This window comes from Brachycentrus maculatus, unplaced genomic scaffold (assembly GCF_059751285.1).
Source record: "Brachycentrus maculatus isolate JH-2025_06_01 unplaced genomic scaffold, ASM5975128v1 h1tg000012l, whole genome shotgun sequence".
NCBI lineage: Eukaryota > Metazoa > Arthropoda > Insecta > Trichoptera > Brachycentridae > Brachycentrus > Brachycentrus maculatus.
The window spans coordinates 169,784-192,826 of record NW_028280766.1 but is presented as its reverse complement, the minus strand read 5'-3'; the positions used below and the strand labels follow the sequence as shown (position 1 = coordinate 192,826).

The following is a 23,043-nucleotide window of genomic DNA, read 5'->3' as shown; positions in this document are numbered from 1 at the left end:
TTGACGTGGTGAAACCACGTTTATCCTTTCAGGCTGGCTAAAAAAATCAATCATCAATTCATTTAATTAATTAGTCTTAGGTAAAAAAAAATTCTGTGCGCGCAAATATTTTTTATGGCTCCGACCTTTTATAATTTACCTGCCGTAAAACTAAAATGTATTTAAAAGGTTTGAATCATAAAAAACTGTCGCCAACCCGCTGGCCTTTATAAAGGGATAATAGATGTTTGCCGGTGGTCTTTATTATTATTATACTAAGAGCATTTTTTATCATATTATAAATAAAATTAAGTTTACTAATTGAAATGTCTAGACGTTGAAAATTTTGGGGGTGGATACAAGCGCACCGTCAGCCAATGAAAAATGGTTTCGAGGGCGTGATCTTCAAGGAGAAAAACCGAATATAACGGGAAGAAATCAGTGGGATCGATCACTTGGAAGCCAGCAGTTGGTCGGAAAAGAGTTCGTTGGAATAGTGACTTGGAAGCCAGAACTTGGAAGCCAACAATTGAAAGGATCAGTTGGAGGGAGTAAGTCGTAAGAGGAGATCGACCAGTCGGACGGCTGGTCAGTCAGAAGACACAGAGAAGAAGAAGAGTTGGAAGGAGCATTCGGGAAATCAGTGGGATCGAGGAGTTGTCATCAGCAGTCGGGAGAGATCAGGGGGATCGAGCAGTCGGGAGAAATCAGTTAGAAGGAGCATACCTACACCAGGTTTTAAGACTTAAGTGAGGAGAAGAGCGGGAGCTCTACGCAGGGAGAAAGAAGATAGAAAAAAAGGGAGTTACTCATCCGGAGTATCCCACGCAGAAAACGCTGCGAGAAAAGCAAACCCACGCCGGGTCATAAGCCTCAAATTAAGAGCTGAAGCTCTACTAGGAGAAGAAGAAGATAAGAAGCAAGAATCATCGCACGGCGGCCCGTCATAAGAAGAACCTCATCCCAGCATCCAACGGCGCAGCTTTTTCACAAAGGATCACGGCCACCCCAGCATCACGGCGCATCTTTTCCACCAAAGGTTAGAATAAGTGTAATTTAAGATAGGATTAATTAATTTTAAGCTAATTTAAGATAGCAATTTAAGATTAGTTTAAGTTAAAGTCGCTTTCGTATAATTTTGATATTTTTAATTAAATTAATTTAAGTATATATTTTTTTGTGCAGAATTTTCTTTCATCTCCCTACCCCTCCTTCTAATATTCCCAAGGTATATCAGCTTGATAAGGTGGGCGACGTCAAGTTGATTAATATTTTACTTAATAAGTACCACTATTTCGTGGTATTTACTTGTAAATACTTATAAATATTACTTAACATTTACTTAGTGTCATTTGTTTTTTGGGAAAATGCTTTCTTCGGCTTCTTATTTTTTATCAATAAATCCACGTAAAATAGTGGAATTAACAATGAACATACCGAAACAATTTTAAACAGATCAATTTACTTTATTTTAAACCTCAATATTTTTCCACACAGCTTCTACGTATTTCCACGTGTGGTTTCTCAATATATGTAAACGTGCAAAGTCTTCGGCTCAACACAGGCCATGCCTAAAGAGCCGTAATACGTATAATAAATGTGTATATGAAATGAATATGTATATTGAATGTATCTATGTATTATGAAAATAAATAAATAAATAAATAAAAATAAAAAATAAATCTAATACTTGTCTTCATACAATTAATTTATCAATATCTGTGCTTCAGTTATAAAAAAAATATCATTTTTTGCATAAAGAAACCTCCCTGCACGAACTATTAGCAAAATATATACCTACTTCGGCAAATGCTCAAATGAGTTACAATGCATATTTTATTTTGAATTTTATTCTGTTAAATTATAATAGTGAAGTTCGTAAAGTGGTGAAATCGATAACCTCCCTATAAAATCTATAATCAGGTTCAAATATTTTTTACATGGAAGATGTTTCATTTTCTGATGAAAAATGGCAACCGATTCAATTCAATTATATCCAGTTAATGGAATAAATAAAATTTTAAGGAAGCATACAAATATTCCAATTAAACTTGATTTATTAAGCTCATATTAAATAGTCCAGTTAAGAAAACTTATTATTTGGTCAGTCTATCAAAATTGACTTGACATTTAGAAGATTATTAGGGTAAATTAATTAAGTTCCAAATATAGTATCGTGAAATATGTAAATTGAGTCCTGATCAAATTTTGTTTTAATAAGAAGGATGATTCTACGGTTTGAAAGGGGAGTTTTGTAATACAGGAACAGAAAATTGAGTCAGTCGTAAGAGTCCTTGTGAGAGATTTTTTTTAATGAATACGCTTTACCTCTTCAGAATATTTCATACTAAAAATAGGTATACACATCTAGACACCATACTCGGCCACGTGAATTTTCTTCAGATTTGTTATGTAATGATCCCAGACAGTGCTTGGGAGAGAGCTACATAACCAACCTTAACGGAGCTATTCTCCTGCCCTACTCAATAATAAATATTTAATAAAAGTATAGATTAAAAAGTCCCTACAGATACCGGAATCTGTTGTAAATATCAAAGATCTTTCAGAGCTACACTAAAAAAAGTTTATAAATCATTTTTATTTAACATTTTTATATAACTATTATATTTCAAATCGCTCACAATTTTCTTTAACTATTTTAACAAGAATACAAAACGAAGCTAATAAAATACTAAAACACAGTATCTAAATACAACTGTACTATCGTTACATTTTTTATCTTATCGATAAACGCAATAAATGCTATAATAATCCATTGAATTTAAGTAAAATGGTAAAATAAAATGTTCCATTTTGTCATTGTATTGTTTTTAGGAATCTAGAAATATGCTTTTAATTTACTAATAGGCCAGGATAATTTTCTAAACTAACAAATATTATTTTGAAATATATAAAAAAGGTGTAATAGGGGAATAGTCCAGACAGTGAGTAAAGTTCAATATGAATATGCCTGCAGTGCTTGTCGCAATAATAATAGGTACTGTTCAGGTGGCTCGACACGAGATGAATACTACCCACAAAGCCTTCTCGTAATGTCTCGTATTGTTTCCAACCTGACAGAAGGTTTACACAACGCGAAAAAAGAATAATACAAACGTAAAATTGATAAAATTGTCCCGATAACAGGAATATTATATAGATAAGGTAGTCTCTCTTTATCTATGCTTCGATTAATATATTTTTTCCATGATGCATCCCCACCTGTCATACCTTTGATCTAGCGTTCCCCTACAAAGAAGAGAATTTCCGAAATACAAGTAATACAAAATAGAGCAATAAGAAATATGTTTCGTCTACCGTACAACACTCATGTAAAAGATATGTATTTGAACACTAACATAATACATTTTTGCATTTCTCAACAATGCTTCAAATAATGTTTAAAATGACTCACAGCAACACCAAACCAAATTTACCTATAAATTCATTATTATAATACACGAGGCATACTAAAATACATGAGGGGCCGATAAACTCAACTAAGTTTGAAGTAAGGTCCTTACAATATGCTTGTATTGCCTATACCCAAAGTTATCAGCTGCCTGTCATATATGTATAAAATAGAACCCTTTTTTATCATTATTTGCATGTGTTTGTTTCTAAAAGTATCTCAAGAATTATGTTAGGTGCATCGATATGAAACTGACGTTTTTTTGCTAAATTTTATTCATTTTATTTCGATACCAAAGGAAAAGAATACATTTATCGAAATAATCGCATAATAACTACTACTTTCATGTATTTTTCTGGCAAAACACGGAATCCGTGCTGTTTATTAAAATTCTACTTTGATGGGCTTATAACTAAAAATAAAGTTTAAAAAAAATAGTTTTTTGTTATAATATGGTTTTATTGACAAAATTAACCACTTAACAACACGACATACAATTTTTAAATTTTTGGTATAAAATTGGCAATGGTTATCAATAATTAAATATTCTAAATTAATAAATATGAAACAATTTTAGTTTTAAAAAAACTACCATTAAAATAATAATAATAAATTAACATATTAAATCCTGTGACATAAATATTATTTCCTAAAATAAAACATTGTTTAAATAATATTATTATAAAATGAATCAGCTATCAAAAAAATAACGTCCTTTCCAGTAAATTTTCAAAAGCATTAAGCGTCGAGAAATAAAAATAAAAATGTACATAATTTTTTTTTTAATCGAAATGAAAAAACTGTTTATTTTTTTTCATTAAAAAGGTAACATTGTTCGTAAACTTTTGTTTTGGACCCGGTATAAATAATAGGATAATTGTAAATTAACGAATTCAATTCTTCGTCAGGATCTGTGAAATGATGGCTATTCTTCCGGCATTCTGAAACGATGAAACTAGCGAAATACTGATTCGCTTTTATTGCATCTCCAGAATGAGGGATTTCGGGTTTTCCCCATTCGTAAATAACTTTTTCTGGATGAAATTGTACCCCGTAAAATGGATAACTGAAAAAAAACGTATTTTGAGAAAGATATAAGAGTTTCTGCTTAATAAAAAGCTTCTTTACATCTCACCAATAGATGTCTCTAGTGAAGTTCTAGTGATTCAAGAACAAGGTTTCTAAATTGGTTCATATATATAGAACTTCCAAGAATTTGAGTAGTGTGGTTATCAATAATGGGTAGAATTGATGTTACACGTGTGTAATGTGATTACTTAATCCAGCCTATGACGGTCGTCAGCCCCGTAAATGCCCAGACTTCCATATTCTTCATCTCAGATGAGGTGTCAAAAAATAATAACATATAAGAGAATTCAAAATTGACGTATATGGTGAGAGCTTGGGACAAGTGCAGGAATTTTTGTATCTAGGAAACATACTCTAAAAGGATAGAAAAGTGGATATAGATACCGACATAAGGGTGAATGTAGGGAATAGAACAAATGGTGCTTTAAATAGAGTGATTGTAAAAGAAACATGTCCATGGAAGCAAAACTGGCTTTCTCAATGGAGTGCCAGAATCAACAATAATGAATGGAAGCGAAAAATGGAATTGACCAAAGAAGGATAAAAGCAGAGAAAATCGATGTATGACAAAAGTAAAAATGAAGATATTAGAGTGGAATGTAGTGGTGGGGACTGACCGGAGTCATTTCGTCGTAACGTAACATGTTACGATGCGAGCATTCCTATAATCAATACAGCAAGCCGAGATCGTTCCGAGTATCTACTCCATCCGATGTTCGAATGCTCGCCGCGAACGTTACGTTATGACGAAATGCTCCGGTCAGTCCCCATGGCTGAACTAGAAACAATTGAAATATTAGGAAAAATATTTGAGGTGTTTTTTTTTCTCTTTCACATTTTTGCATCCTGCTTGTACATGCAAGGTCATGCTACGGGTAAGGGATTCTTACACTTTTACTATCGTGCTTTCCAGTATGCAATTTGTAGGAGAAAAAAAAGAGGGTAGAGGGTAGAGGGTGGGTAAGACATATGGAGCGAATGGATAGCTAGAGAATGACTTATAAAGTATATTAGGCAAATGTAAACTGAAGAACACAACGAGGACGACCAAAAAAGACTTGGCAGGACTAAATCAATTAAAACCTAAAACCTGGTCGTGCCAGTAAATGTATATATACCTTTTTGATTCTAAAGTAGAAATGTATTCCAATTTTTCTTGATCGATACTCGTTGATAAAAACGTCCATTCCTTGTGTAATTCGAATTTTTTAAATGTCTGCAAATAAAAATCACGTAAAAAACATACTGTTTGAAAAAAATACTTACTTTATGAAAGTCCTTTTTAATATTAGCTACATAATACGACGATACTATTTGAATCGTATTTTTCACAAATCGTCCTTGGTCATAATAATAAAAATTGAAAAAATATATATAGGCTCGTACATATTTAAAAAAAAACAGAGATTTTGACAGTGAATGGCCAGCCTTAGAAGTCATTTGAATGATGTTGTGTTTTATTCATAAATAAAAAAGCACAATTTCTTAATTCAATCCACATTTTTTTCAAAATAAAAAGTTTTGTTTTATGCCAATTCAAATACCAAATATTGTGTGACCAACCCTTTTAAAATAACTTTGAAGTACATCCAATAAATATACAGGTAAAAGAGTTTTATTTATCGGTTTTAATTAAATACATAAACATTTTTTCAATTAAAATACATGCATATTCACCTCCTTCGTTATGCAAAACTGATGATAGTTATACGTCACATCTTGTGTTGATAAAATTGATTTAGTTTCCTCTGGAATATGTCCGAATAATCGACTGTTCTGGTAATCTGGAAAAAAGTCAATTTTATTGATATCCCAACCTGACGTGAATGAAAATAAGTTAGTGTTTATTACCATATATTAATATATTGTATCATAGGTGTCTCAAAATTACACTTGCGTAACGTTCACCATTCTGCAAATTATTGAATGTTCGTGGTGGATTAATGATTAAATAATACTCTCCTTATCATTCATCGTTAACTTTGTGTAAAACCACTTTTATAAACACCTATTCGTAACTACCGGTTTCGGAATAAATAACCAACTAAATTTAACTTCGAGTCCACTTTTAAAAATATTCCCACTGTGTTCAATGCTTTTAAAAAACAAAATAAATTATTCACTTTTATTGGATTCGTTTGAGGGGATAAGAGCTGTTTGTTTTTTCATATTACTCGTATTTATTTTTTATCAGTAAGAACATGGACAATAGCGGGGAAGGGTTAATTCATTGTCATACAGGTAATAAAAGGTTGATTATTATTTAATTTTTTATGAATTTCTATTGTTTCAAAATGTTACAGTTTATGACTTTTCGTATGAATATTTTTTAAGATTCCTAAGTTTGTGTTGAAATATTAATAGAAAAAATTGATATTTATGTTATTACTTACCATTTTCGAAAATAAGATTTGATGTTTGATTAAACGATTTGCAATTCGTCCTGTAGCCTTCACTTCTTCTCTTCAGCCAAAGGTAAGGCAAGAGTTCGAACCCCAGGCATGTACCCCACAGAGGGAAATATACACCTTTGTCATTAAGCTCTACAGCAATACTGTAAATATGTTCCCCTGCGTCAGCATAGCCGTTAGATTGATCAAACCACGTTGATCCTCCTGGGAATAATACTCTGTGCAACAATTAAGATAAATAAAATTCTTAACTCATTCATGCAGTAAATAATTCATGAAAAGATAAAATAGTATATATAAATATATATATTTATATATATATTTATATATATATATATATATATATATATATATATATATATATATATATATATATATATATATATATATATATATATACATATATATATATATATATATATATATATATATATATATATATATATATATATATATATATATATATATATATATATATATATATATATATATTTATATATATTTATATTTACTAATATAATGTATAAAAATAAGACCTTACCCGTTAATTTTACTAAGTATTTCTTCATAATACTTCCTATCTTTTCCAATGCTGAAAATTAAAATAAGTACATAAAATCACAAGAATTGAGAGAGATACCTGAACCTTTTATAGCTAAAAAAACTTTTATGGTGCAGTGTAATAACGTGTGACCCCTAGCTCTAGGGGAAAGAGTAAAACTATAATATTTAACTTCTCAACATTTTGTCTGTGTCCAAATACTAGTTCACAAACCTGAATTTTCTTTATTTAGGAGTTATTTTCACATTTTGCCATCTCAACATAGATGAAGAATAATATATTTACAGGGCTTGTGACCTATCATAGGCTGGTTACGTGATCACTTTATACACGTGCAACATTCACCATTCTACTCATAATTGATAATCACCCTACTCAAAATTTCAAAGTCATAAGTTTTATAGTCTATACTAACTTGCGATTGGATTTGTGTTCAAAGTTACAGTAATTTCATGTAATGCAAGAATAAATAAAACAAGGTAAAAATACTCCCAAGCTACAATCATTAATTTAAAATTATAATATTTCATGAAATTTCCATAGATCTGTATCACATATGCTTTAAAAGGATATTAATGTAATTCAATTAGTTATCAATTAATTAAGTACAACGAAATTTTCAATGACAATAATTTCAAATAATGTAGATACTGGGAAAAGCTCTATAATTTCTGCACATTTCCTAAGCTTCTGTTCATTCAAGAAACGCTAGATTGACGGACTCTCACATTGCTATATATTTAAACGAATTCCGACCTACACAATATTTAAAAAAAATATATGGTTACGGCCAAGTATTCGTTAAGTCGCAACTTTATTTTCTCTAAATCCAGGTAACACTTTTTGCAAACGATTTTTTCTTTAAACATCATTTTTGCATTGAAAAAGTAAATTTTTCTTCGTAATTATTACAATTATTTGTCCGCCTCCGTAGTGTAATGGTCAGCTCGCTCGGCTACCGTTCTGGAGGTCCCGGGTTCGATTCCCAAGGGGGGTAAAATAAATATTAGTGATTTTTTCACTGTCATATTTATTCAATATTACCCTGGACTGGTACCTGAAGCGGAGGGCTGATCACCTTTCCTTCATGTGTAAACGATCAAGATAACACTGCGTTTATATGACGCAGTGCCCTATGCACCATTGGGGTGCGGATAAGGGTTTTATTATTATTATTAATTATTACAAGGAAAGGAGTTATTGAAAGGTAAGGTGTTTAAAAATAAAACTTTAAAATATTTTTCCATACATTATATATTCTGAAAAACAAAAAATATCCAAGGTACATATCTTTTTAAAAATTGACTATGAGCACACGACCAATACAATCTGATTTGAGCGCTTGGGACAAGCTTGAGATATAAGCCTTAAAGGTCTAAAAATCACGCACATATAAAAATATCCATAAAAAAAGTGAAAATCACTTTTGTAAACAGACTAATATTTACCTTATCGGGACCACTCTAGCACCACCACCTTCAATAAATTTCACATATGAAGCTGCAATGAAACTGTCGTACGTTACTTCTCCATAAATTTCTTTTAATTTATGCGATACCTCTTGCGCTAATACACCTATGATGGGGAGATTGTTTTCACTCATTTTCTAAGAAATCCACCCTTCTTCCTGTCAAAATAAATATTTAAATTTATCTATTTTGTATATTAAAAGCATTGTTAACATTGTAATATGGTAATATAGCACTCTCTTTATAATTCATCGTTCACCTTGTGCATTGAAGTGATAATACATAAAGTGAACGATGAATGATAAGGAGAGTGTTTTAAATTAATCGTACAAGTCTTATAAAATTTCAAAATAATAATTGGGTAACAATTGAAAACTGAACTATCAAAGTGTTGATGAACTTTTTATAGAGTAGCCACGTGGGATAACCGTGAAGGATAAGATTTTTTTTAACGTTATTGTTATTTTCTAAAGTATTTCGTTAGATAAAATAGATTATTTAGGAATCAAAAAAGAAACTCATATGATCAATAAATATATGAAAAATTACGCGGTGTTACACAAATATTTCAATACACTAGGGTTGCTATCAATGTTTCGATGTTCTGCTTTTGCGTAATTACCGTAACCTACTCTAATATACACAAATATTACAACGCACTAGGATTGCTATCAATGTCCCAGTGTATTGCATTAAATTGATCACTGTAACCTAGTATAACATATACAAATATTACAACATACTAGGGTAGCTATCAATGTCTTGGTGTACTGTATTTGCTTGATTACTGTAACTTAGTGTAAAACACAAATATTACAGCACACTAGGGTTGCTATCAATGTCTCAGTGTATTACTTTTGGTTAGCTACTTTAGCCTAGTCTAACACACATAAATATTACAACACACTAGAGTTGCTATCATTATCTCAGAGTCTGCATTAAATTGATTACTGTAACCTAGTCTAAAATACAGAAATATCACAACACACAGGGTTGCCGTCAATGTCTCGGTGTACTGTATTTGCTTGATTACAGCAAACTAATCTCAAACACACAAATATTACAACACTTTAGGGTTGCTATCAATGTGCCATGTATTGCATTTGCTTTATAAGTATAACCTTGCCTAACACACACAAATATTACAAAACACTAGGGTTGTTATGAGTATTTTAACTAATATAAAGTAAATTGTGCAGTTTAAAGAAAAGGCATTGTTATGTGAACACATGCTTAGACAATCGGGCAAAAATTTAAGAAAACTTTATTTTTAAGCCATGAAAATAATGAATAATTTCACCTTATGTACACGTGTCCTACGTATCGAAATGGCAGTGAGCGACTAGGAGGGACGCGATAGTGGCGCCTCAAAAACTTATTCATCTCTCTGCAAACGTTTGTTTCCGTTGCCGCTTTTCCCGCTTAAATATCAGAAAAAAAGACGTGAGACATGTGCTTAAAAATAGCTTTATTGTATTTTTTGTTTGTTAATTTCAATACCCACTTGATAAATGCATTCACGTTGTTTAAATAACATCGTATACCGTAAAGATAATAATATAAAAGATACCTTGCATTCCATTTTTTGTATTATTTGTATGTAATCTCATGAAATGGGAAAACAATATAAAAAATATATTAAAAGTCATCAAATATAAGAAACTAGTTTAAAATAAATATGTTCAAGAACATTGATGAACTATTGGATTTATCAATTAGTATATAAATACAAAATAACATCTAAAATAACGTAATACTCAACATTTTGAATGTGTCCAAATACTTGTTTTCAAATCTGGATTATCTCCACATAGGTGTTATTTTTTAAATTTTTACATCACAACATAGATGAAGAAGAATATGGAAGTTTGGGTATTTGTGGAGCTGTCATAGGCTGGTTGGTGATCACTTTACACACGTGCAATATTCACCAATTCTACCCATGATTGACAACCACACTACCATTTTTTTATACTCCTAGATATATTGATCAATCTTATAATACAGTATATATGATTTCACAATAACCATCTATGATGGATCAAGGAAAGCTTTTATCAAGCAGAAACTCTTTTATTCGTATGTAAGATTCAAACTCTGGATTATATTCACATACTGAGAACTGCCTGATTTTTTGTAGACCTTTTTTTAGTAGCATAGATGGCTTATGTGAACTCATATGTACTGTGTGACGAGATTGATCAATATATGTAGGAGTTCGAAAATTTTAAGTAGTGTGGTTGTAAATCATGGGTAAATAACTCGACACTGGCTATAACACCCAAGATGGGTGAAAAGCCATTAAAAAGAAGAAGAAGAAGAAATCATGGGTAGAATTGGTGAGTATTGCACGTGTGTCAAATAATCAAGTGACCAAGACCAATAAGCCCTGCAAATACCCAGACTTCCATATTCTTCTTCATCTTTGTTGAGATGTCAAAAATGTAATTAATACACATTGATTTTTTTAATCAACTCTTTTCAAGCCGTTGTCTTATGTGAGTTCACTGAATATTAAAAATTCGCCATCTCAAAATAAAAAAAAATGCAATTTTAAGTAATACTGACACATTTCTGATACATCACTTACACAGCAACGGAAAGTAAAATTGCCGTAAATGTTTGTAAAACAACACTTCTATACAACAATTGATACCAACAAAGATATATAACAGATTGACCCCCTTATAAGGTTGAGATAAGTACCGCAATATCGGAGACAACGTTATAGAGGGTAAATATTTTTAAATTGTATTTAAATTCAATAATGACTCATTTCAGTCATTTCCGCTGATCAAAATGAAAAAATACAAATTAAAACATTGAACCCTTATAACGTTCCCTCCGATAACTTGGTACCTATTTCAACGTATCCCATTTTTTATATTTTAAATTATATTGATATAATTAAATTAATTTAAATTATATATATATATATATATATATATATATATATATATATATATATATATATATATATATATATATATATATATATATATATATATATATATATATATATATATATATATATATATATATATATATATATATATATATATATACCGGTTTTACATAACATATCTTTTTACTGATTAACTTTCTTACTTTTTAATGTTCCACCATTGAAAATATTTTGTAAAAACCATAAGAAATCGTATCGAATAATAAAATAAATTCACTTCCTCTGTTATTTCTGAATTACTGATTTTATTCACGAAAGTCATCGCCTTATTTGCAGGTATATCTAAGCATTGTAATCTTATTGATAATGTATCTGTGTTTTATTAATTTACTTTTGATAAGCCTACTATCGCAACAATTATTAACAGATTAATTACGATGTTTGCAATAATCATAATACAGATGAATTTATTGCAGTGACGAAATTATACAGTAAAACCTCGATATAACGGACCTCAATTTAACGAACTTCGGATACAGCGGACAAAAATCCGGAAAATGAAATGAATAAAACGTCTTATTAATAGTATACATGTTTAAGGAGACACAACGAATTTAATCAACGGTTGATAGCCGGAGAGGTAATACGTCTTTCCACTCCCGATTTTTTTTTAGTAATGTGTATTGGATATATTTTTTAGTTTTTTAGAATATGTAGAGAATAAAACATATTTTTTAGATATAAAATATAAAAATAAATCAAGAAAAGGTCCTTTCAACCAATCTTTTCTTTTCAAAACCATATAATTATTTTAAAGAAAGGCTTATGTTTTCAATGCAAAACGGTGTTTTGTTACTTGGATAAAGAGAAAATTATGTTGCGACTTAACTAATACTGGGCCTTGAATTGAAGTATCGCCGCATTTAAAAATCACATCATACGTCAAGCGTCTAGTGGCACTAGAAATTGAGACATAATGCCGTCCTGGTCGTAGACTGCACCTAGCCGGAACAACAACACTGCTAAAATGGAATTATCAGTGGTAAGATCAAATCTCGACGATCTAATAACATTTATTGACTAAACGTCAGATAACAAAGTTCAACTATATTATACGCATTTTCGTAATTTTGGAAAGTTGATTGTAATAATTGAAAAAAAAACAAACTTCAAAAGTGCAAACAAAACTTGATTCCTTTTTCACAGCAGGATTACCGAAAGCAAGCGCGCGATATCAAATTACGACGAGTGTCCGAAGACAATAAATAGAATTTTGTTTGGATTTTGTGTTGTTTATTTATCTCAATACAGTGTTCATACTTTTTTAAAGTTTTAATAATTTATTTTAAACCTATTTTAAATAACGGATTTTCGGTTATAACGGACACTTCCTCCCCCTAATTATTGCGTCAATCGAGGTTTTACTGAACTTCAATAAATAAAAATATATCAATATTACCTAGAGATTATCAAAGAAACACATAAAATTTAAGAACATTTTGTGTTTTACAAAATGGACACTAACGGAGTTTTTTAATATTTATTTTAACTGCAGACAGTTGGTGGAATTCCATATTGAATTGTTAAGTAATATATCTAAAATTAAACACGGTTATTGGATTGAATTCTACTTTTATTTATGACAATCATATATGTAAATAAAAGCAAAATTCAATTCAATAACCGTTTCAAATTTTGGATATACTACCCAAAAATTAACAGAATTATTTATATTTTTTTTAAAGTAATTATTGTAAATTAAAACAAATAAAAAAAGGTTTTCTTGCAAATTTTTCGTTCCTATGATGCATAAGTATATTATGTCCTGGTACATAAATCCTACAGTGTGTCGCAAAAATCGATGCCTGTCGTGGCCCATGGTTTGAGCACCACTGCTCTAAATCTGTGGTGCTCAAACTATGAGGCTATGTAGGGGCGTCAGCATTTTTTTTAATGAGCTGTCTGAATCATTATTTAATTTAATCGATACCATAGGTGTTAGAAATTCTTCCAACCAAAAAATTGGCAGACAACCTTTGTGTTATGTGATACGATATAAAATCTTAATCAAATAAGCACTGCTACCTTATCTCAAAAACGTACTCTTTAAGGCGATAATAAAGGATAATCGTTTATCACATTTCTGCAAATTTCTTAGTATTTTCTGTGTTTTATTCATTTCTTAATCATTTTTATTATTATTTGATTAAATTGTGGGCTTACTTGTTCTTATCTTCTTATCAACTAAAACACTGTTATTATTTGACATTTATATTATGGTATATGTCTATTAGATGATCTAAAAATAATTACTTTAACTTTACTCTTTTTTTTTATTTATATCATGTATGACATTCAAGTTATTCTCTTGGATTGTTTATTATTTAAATAATATGGACCTACATTTCTGAACCAAATCATCGACACATCATAATATTTCGATAGAGATAGTAATGTAATACAGTGTTTAATAATCAACCTAAAGCAGTCCAAAAAATTTAAATTAACTTCCAACATCATTTATTTTTATTTTTATAAGAGGTCAAGGGATCTTGCATCTCTTATGTCACTGCGACCATATTAGGTCTATTGTGACTTCCCTCTTTGTCATAAGAAAAACATATTACACAGTACAAGATACAGTACATACGAAAAATGTAAAACGTCCTTAAGACGATATTTTGTGAAAAGGTTTTTAAAGATTTTTAAAAATGTATCCTGGCCAATATCTGTACCCGACGGATTCTCCAGTTCTTTGGACACGTTGCGCGTGGCAACGAAGATAGCCTGGAACGACTAGTTGTGATCGGTAGCCTGGAGGGAAAGAGAGGGAGAGGAAGATCCCCACACGATGGACCGATCAAATTAAGGCAGCAGCAGGCACCTCAGTGGTTGGAGCGCTACGTGCAGCGCAGTCAAGGGATAACTGGAGAAGAGTCATTGCTTCTGCAAGGGTCACAACCCTCAGCAATGAGGATTAAGACGGAGAAGAAGAAAAATGTATCCAAATATTAATTTAAATTATATGAAACTTTGACTATATTAACTAGTAAACTGTAAGACTTGAAATTATTATCTGAAATCCTACAAAAATGTTGTACTAGAATCACTTTTTTTTTACAAATATACATGCATTTTTTTATTAAGCCTCCATTCGTTTACAAGTGATGTACTTAGTCGTATGGATTATGACATTATAATTTTCCCGCATTGGCACCATCTGTGCATTCTGAATGAAAGCTTTCGCTACAGTTTTCAGTAAGTTCTGATTCGATGGAACCATCTAAAATTATACAGAATTCAAGACCAGTTTGCAAAAAATATTATTTGTCTTACATAATGCTTTAATTAAACATAATGCTTTATAGTGTAAATAAATACACGAATCTTACCTTATATTTAAATAGAAAAGAACTAACCATTTTTACTCGGAACTTGAAACACATAGCTATATTTTTAGGCAGCTCACTTCAGCGTGATGTGACACTGAATACAAACTGAGTACACAAACACAAACACGCATGCGTGTCATTCCTAAATAAAATAAAATAAATTTGTACTTTGAAATTGTACGTTTTGGTATGGCATGAAAGTGTATAGACCTTCTCTTGGTTCATGTGTATTGTGGAATGGAAAAAATACCGCTTCCAGAATATTTTTATATGAATTTTAATTCATATCTCTTTCAACAAAAAAATAATGGTCCAGGCACTTGATTGAAAAAGCATATCATTATTGCAGGTAGATGTTAATATATATATATATATATATATATATATATATATATATATATATATATATATATATATATATATATATATATATATATATATATATATATATATATATATATATATATATATATATATATATATATATATATATATATATATATATATATATATATATATATATATATATATATATATATATATATATATATATATATATTAATATATATATATATATATATATATATATATATATATATATATATATATATATATATATATATATATATATATATATATATATATATATATATATAAATATAAATATATTATTTAAAAATTAAAATAAAAGATATTTTCAAGCAGAAGGTACGAATATTTTATTTACTAAAATTTTTACAATGTGCATTAAATATTACGAATGTTTCTATTGTATATTGTTTTTTCCGTATCCATTTCATTTTATGGGTGTTATTATTATTAAAATTTTTAATTAAAAATATTTTCAAACAGTATGAATATTTTTAATTTCACATATCAGTTAGTACTCGTATATGTATTCCATGTGTTAATAAATATTTTACTTTCTAAAAATTTTACAATTTACATTGAATACAACCATAATATTATAAGATTTAAAAAAAAAAAACTTTTCACGCAATATTACAGTTTAGACAGGACATATAACTGGAAGCTTTATATACAAATTTAGTATTCTCCATAAAATAAATTTGTCAGATTTTTGTAAAAAAAGATTTAAAGTTACTGTGTTTTTCAACAAAACACTTCTGTTAGACCAGTTTTAAGTTTAGTGTTAACACTGAGAGTTTTGAACATTTTTTACTTTCATTTGTCTTTGAGAACATCTGTAGTTCTCGATACTAGTCATGTGTTTGCATTAATAAACTCAAACGTTATCTTATTTAGTGAGACGTTCATAAAAAAATGTATTAGAAAAATAAATATTAATTAATAAAATAAATAATTTTATTATTTAGGTATATCTTATTTTATACCTTTATTTTGACATAGATAACTCATTTATTTATCAATTTTAGTGGAAAGTTATTCTATGTATGCACTTGGCATCTTATTTTATTTTATTTATTTTATTTTATTTTTTTATTTTATTTTAATTGTTTTATTTTAGTAGGTTATACTAAAAATGGATGCTTAATATTATTTGGATTAATTTTACTGAAACAAATAACACTGTTCGAAAGCACTTCCTATTAGTCCCGTAAATGTTGTATGGAAATTGTAGATCAAACTATTTTGCTCTTCATCTTCACTGTCAAATTTATGGTTACTCTTCCTGGCTTCGTTGACGAAAAATTCGGCGAAATAGCTGTTAGCTTTAACTGCGTTACGTGTATGGGAAATATTCCTGTCTGTCACCCACTCATAGATATTCTTCTCAGGGTGAAACTGTACTCCGTAAAAAGGATATCTGCGGGAAATAATAATAACATTACGGACTCTGGTGGAATGGAAAGATGGAAAACCGCTTATTGTATATATCTTGATATCCTCAATATTTGGTTTCCAAATTTGTTTCTTAAGAAAGCGGTCTTTATATGTTTACACAATATATCGTTTTTTTTCAAGTATTAAAAATGTTTTGAATTTCAGATTTACTTAGTAAATACTAATACTTCTTAAAACCCATTGTGACACGTATTTCTATGCATTATGCATCATTTTCAAGCACCGTACACATCAAAATGCATTGAAACACGTGTCATAATGAAAAATTGAATAGAGATATTTAATAGTGATATTTACGGAGTAAAATTTTAATTAAAAATTACAAACAATTGTTATAAATTGACTGCCGATTCAATAAATGAAACAAAAAATCGGATACAAAACAGGATTGTGAACAGATATTTTAAATTATGTAATCCAACATCCCTATCATGTTACTAACTAAATGCATTTTTTCATAAAATCGTGCTCATAGTCAATTGAATTCCAGTGAATCAATTATTATTACACTACAATTATTTCTTTATGTAGCATTAATTTCGAGGAATAACATGATTGAAATATAAAACTTAAACGCTTGTATATACCTACTTTTGGAGTTTAATATAAACATGACAAGTTTCGAAAACTACAGATTGTCTCATCAACAGGTGAGAATATAATTGTTTTGTATTTTTACCTGTAGAAGACATCTTTAGATGTCAAAACTAGTCGTTCTTACATTAATAAACTCAAAAAAGTGGTTATATGCAATTTTTCATTTATTTTTTATTTTATTTATTAAAATTACATTTGAATATATTTAATGTATTTAATTCCAAACATTTATGGCATCTGTTAAACAATATTTATTTATCATAATGGTATTACAATAGATAATTATGAATGACCTGTGATATTGTGAAGTAGTTAAGTTTTTTTCCAAAATTACCAATTTTTATATTTTTACAATTGGGTATGGGTATAATCAGGGCTTTTTTTCATGTAATGCGGTGGAATGGCGTTACGGCACCTTTTCAACGTTTAATTATATATTTTTATTTCAAAGTTATTTAGACGAAACAATGTTTGCGCTTGCATAATTTCAATTTATATTTATATAATTCGTCAAAATGAAATGAAATGCTGATTTAAATGATATTTGAATAAAATTTGTTTTAGTAAAAAGCTTGACATGAAGTGAGTTCCGGGACATTTTTGTTTTTAAAAGAGCCCTGGATATAATTAAATAATATGCTGACACTTAAATTATGGGTGTACTTATACTAAAATATCTTCAGAATTTAGAATAATTGTCATAATAATTATCTCATCTTATAATGATTGTCTACCAATTTATCTTAGAATCAGCATTTATTTGTATGACTTATCTTTGAATGATCATTCAAAGACAAATTAATTGTTATTTTTTTAATCTTTTATTGATCATGCCATTGATAAATTATTCATCGTTTTCATATAAACAATCACTTTTTTTAAATAGAAGAGATATTATATGAAGTCCTATCTACCTAAGATAAAAAAATAAATCTCTTTAATTGATTCGGCAGTCACCTTGCGGTAATATATGTCCATTTTTAAATTATGTTTTAATTGCTAAATACCACTATTTCTTAAAATCAGTTTTGATCCATTCTGCATCATTTTCAAAGACCGTATGTGTATACGGTATTTGAAAATGATGCGAAATACACCAAAACATGTGTCATACTAGATTTTAAGAAAAAATCTTGGGGTATTCACCAAGTTTTTTTTTTTTTAAATCGTTAGTTTGATACCCTCTCTGATATATTTTCATGCTTGGCTTGTTTCTTTAAATAAGTATAAAAAAATATTTGCATTAAGAAAAATCATTTTTACTGTGCTTATTAAAGAGTTGGTATACTATGATAATAAATAAATATATAAAAATAAAAATCACTTCTCTCTTATCCACAAACAGGAATAATCTAAACAGTGACGACCAACCCTTACGAGACTTGAGACAAATCCACTGATTGCAGCATATTATATGGACCTGGGTGAGGGGTTTATACGTTTATACCCCTTGATGGTTTAAAATATCTTCCTGCGAGAAAATTCTGCGACAAAAATTTATATACATAAAATTTATTTAAAAAATATTTATACTAACCGTCGAGATTCAATCGTTGAAATAAATTTGAACCCATTTAAGTCATGGTTTTCCGAGATTATTCGCCATTCGTCATCAATATTGAATTCAGTCAAATTCTGCAAAAAAAATAATCGATTAACTACCCATATTTTCTGAACGTTATGTGCATAAAGATCGAACGTGACTTTGAGGATTTTCTTCCGTTGAATTGCTATTGTTTACGTTTTTTGTTTCCTGGCCAATATTGGATGAAAAGTATTGTTTTTTCTTAATACGTACACACAAAACCTATAATAAAATTTAAGAAAATTGAAGAAACAATCGAAGACGTGTGACATCATAGGATAAGTTTTTTACGTTTTTTTTCGCTTTTAGAGAATAAAGCCATGAGCCAATCACTTTTAAATAAGATTTAAGTGTTTAGATAAGTGTTAAAATAATCGATAACATTTCTTTTAAAATATTAGATTGATTCAAGATATTCACACAAAGATAAATGCACCCATACACGATAAAGTGCATTTATAGAAATATATATACTTATATTTTTTTTTATTCATTTAATATATTTACATTTTTATTTATAACACATTAACATTTGAATCATTTATACATATGGAGAACTTTTATATTTCGATTCGCTGTGCCTCTCCATAAAAGAGTCTGTGCTCTTGTGCTTGGAAAGGGACTTACACTCGTGGTTTAATGTTATATAATAAAAGATATAATTGTTTTTTTTTATATATTTTTTTAAAGATTTAAATGTATAGAGCTTTAATTTTTTTCTTAAGGATTTTTATATCATCTATTTTTTTTATTTCTTTAGGGAGTTTATTGAAATGTTTGATTGCCAAATATTTGAAGTTTTGCTGAAATTGCTTGGTGTTGCATTTTGGAATAGAAAAGTCGTTTGAGAATCTCGATGATAAATTCTTTGTTAAATTTAAATAGTTATATGTTATTTAAATATTACATGAGCTATATTATTTCGTTGACAATTGATAATACGTAAAAGAAAATAATTACTTTTTCCGTCACACAAAAGCTGTGGAAGTTGGATGTAACCAGTTCTTTTTTGAGTATTGATACTACTTCATTTGATGTTTCACTGAACATTTTACTCGTACCGTAATCTAAAAAATAAAGAAAAGACATTAGTTCCTATGATATTCAGTATTACTTAACATTTAAAATTTAAACGCTGTGATTGGTCTAATATATGATAAATAACAATTTACAATTTTATCGATAAATGAAGCAACAGTGATAAGCATTATTTAAATAAGTACTAAAACAAATTACAAAAAAATATTTTGTTAATTGATAACTTTGTGGTATGGTAATAAAACACCCTCCTTATCATCCATTGTTTACTTTGTGTAATACCAGTTTTTTTTTAAAGTGGTATTACACAATGTAAGCAGTGGATGATACCATATTCTCCTTCATCTATGTTGAGATGTCAAAAAATAATATTAATACCTAGATAATGATTATACAATTACCACTTCGAAATTCAAGATTCAGTGCTTGTTTCTGGGAGTAACAATCGGCTCTATGTTCTCTTCGGTTAGTAGAAAGATATGTGAGTAGTTCAAAACCGAGGCAAGTGCCCCATAAGGGAAAATACTCTTCATCATCGTTCATTTTTCGGGCTATTTTGTAAATCAGTTCTCCAGCATCAGCATACCCATCTGGATTCGGAAACCAGGAAGATCCACCAGGAAATAGGATTCTGTAAATCAATTATATAACGAGATAAATAATGCGTAGCATACTACATATGAAATACCTTTTCAATTGAAGGTACGATGGTAAATCGAAGACGAGAACGAGGTTGTTTCGATTGAATTCTAGCAGCAAAATGTTAGCGGGATTTAACAAAAGTTTAGTTGAAGGCTTCTGATTGTTGGACTTTAAACAACCTGTGTCTGAAAACAAGAATCAAGAAGTGGAAGAATGGGATCGAACCTCGAAACTATGACTTGAATCAGCGACACTAATCACGGAGCAAAACCCCGACTTGTATTATGAGTTTTTTTTAAAGGAATAACCCGCTATGCCTCTATTTCAGAGAATTTTAGAATACTTTTTGTCCGCCTCCGTAGTGTAATGATCAGCATGCTCGGCTACCGTTCTGGAGGTCCCGGGTTCAATTCCCAGGGGGGTTTAATAAATATTAGTGATTTTTTCACTCTAATATTTATTCAATATTACACTGGACTGGTACCTGAAGTGGAGGGCTGATCACCTTTCCTTCATGTGTAAACGATCGAGATAACACTGCGTTTATATGAAGCAGTGCCCTATGCACCATTGGGGTGTGGTAAGGGTTTTTATTATTATTTTATTATACAAGTAGAATACTAATAATAGGAAATATGGATGACAAAATATATTATGCACGCTCACATCAATTGAGAATAATTATTTCTTCAATTCATTTTGTAATTGATGGGAATTGAGCCAGTTTCCAAGTTGATCATTTACCTAACTACGCTAGGGTGCCGAGAGTTTCAGTTTTTTTCAATACAATGAATTTTAATTTTCAAACATATCGTTAAAAAATGGATGCAAAATCATATTTGAAAATTGTCTGTGTGAATGATCTCTTTAATGATTTATATTAAACTTCTTACCCATTAATTTTACTCATAGTATTTGCGTAGTAATCCTCATTTTTCCCAATCCTACAAAATTTTATTTAAACATTATTTTAAATAATATTATACGATAATATATTTCATAATTTAACTGTAAATCAAAAGGGCTTAGTATAAAGACATGTTTGGTTTTCTTTATTCTAATACTTTATTTTCATTCGTCATTCATTCTAAAAAATAAATCTAACCATAGTTTTATTTTTGTACATAATATCTTTATATGAATACTATAAAATATATAGATTACGTGAAAAAAAATCATGTCAAAAGAACTCACTCCCCAGAGAAAGTCGGATATCGACTATTATACAAAATTCAACAAAAACAAAGTCTTCATCGGAGAAGTGGGTACCCGACATATAATGAAATGAATAAAAAAGAAGATAAATTAAAATGATAATAAAAAATGTAAAAAATAATGCTCCAAAAAATCACCATATTGGCACCACTCTAGCACCAGCCCCTTCAATAAATTTCACATATGAAGCTGCAATAAAACTGCTGTACATTCCTGGATAGGCAGTCTCGAGACTAACCGACATCTCTTGGCTTAGAACACCGATTATAGGACGTTTATTTTCCGGTTCATTGGACTCAATTAGTTGTAATGGTGAAACCAAATTTACATAATAAATAATTAAAACCGATGATAACAATATTAGCACATTCATGTTGATAGTGTTATATCAGACAGAGCTGACGACTAACTTGTAACAACGTACCACAGACTACTAATTTATATCTCACTAATATACATTAAATTAAATTCGTTACACTTATTGGAGTGGGTATACTATTACAGTCGAACGTGGTTATAACGAGCATTGAAAGAAAGTTTTTTTTTAGTATAATATAAATTGTAAAAACGTCCATGCGTCGCACATTTACAGCTTAAATTAGGAGTTAAAAATACGCAATGCCTAACCAAATTTCTGTACTGACTGACGCGATTAGCTTTAAACTTTTTTAGAGGAAAATCGTTATTTTATTAGATTGCCAATGTCAACTTTAAATAAAAAAAAATTTAAAAAAATGTTTTTTAAACATCAAAAAGAATAATATTTATCTGTATTTATGCGGTTTCCCCCTGAAAGTTGGAGTGTTTAATCATAATAATTTCATCCATTTATGTAGCCATTTTCTGTCGTTTGATAGATGTACATAAAATAAATATTTTTGGATAACAAGATTGTTGCAACTCCGTTGCAAGATTTATAT

General features: G+C 29.4%; 2 protein-coding genes across 4 annotated transcripts; both read right to left on the bottom strand.

Annotated features, from left to right (window-relative positions):
• Positions 1-3,903: 3,903 nt before the first annotated feature.
• Positions 3,904-15,413, bottom strand: LOC148313402 (gamma-glutamyl hydrolase A-like). 3 transcript variants are annotated; one of them, XM_088263252.1, is made up of 8 exons: positions 15,220-15,413; positions 10,223-10,343; positions 8,902-9,080; positions 7,433-7,483; positions 6,874-7,109; positions 6,158-6,264; positions 5,599-5,696; positions 3,904-4,457 (listed from the first exon to the last, which is right to left on the bottom strand). In XM_088263252.1, the coding sequence occupies exons 3-8, from the start codon at positions 9,054-9,056 to the stop codon at positions 4,196-4,198; spliced, it is 909 nt and encodes a 302-aa protein (XP_088119378.1). In that variant the 5' UTR covers positions 9,057-9,080; positions 10,223-10,343; positions 15,220-15,413; the 3' UTR covers positions 3,904-4,195. The 3 variants fall into 3 exon arrangements, with proteins under 3 accessions (XP_088119378.1, XP_088119387.1, XP_088119371.1); XM_088263261.1 differs by having other exon boundaries at positions 15,247-15,413; XM_088263245.1 differs by lacking the exon at positions 15,220-15,413 and adding an exon at positions 12,031-12,115.
• A 1,190-nt stretch (positions 15,414-16,603) lies between these two features.
• On the bottom strand, positions 16,604-22,565 carry LOC148313401 (gamma-glutamyl hydrolase-like). The gene is made up of 6 exons (XM_088263232.1): positions 22,261-22,565; positions 21,802-21,852; positions 20,668-20,897; positions 20,189-20,295; positions 19,181-19,278; positions 16,604-17,008 (listed from the first exon to the last, which is right to left on the bottom strand). The coding sequence occupies exons 1-6, from the start codon at positions 22,494-22,496 to the stop codon at positions 16,753-16,755; spliced, it is 978 nt and encodes a 325-aa protein (XP_088119358.1). The 5' UTR covers positions 22,497-22,565; the 3' UTR covers positions 16,604-16,752.
• Between the last annotated feature and the right edge of the window lie 478 nt (positions 22,566-23,043).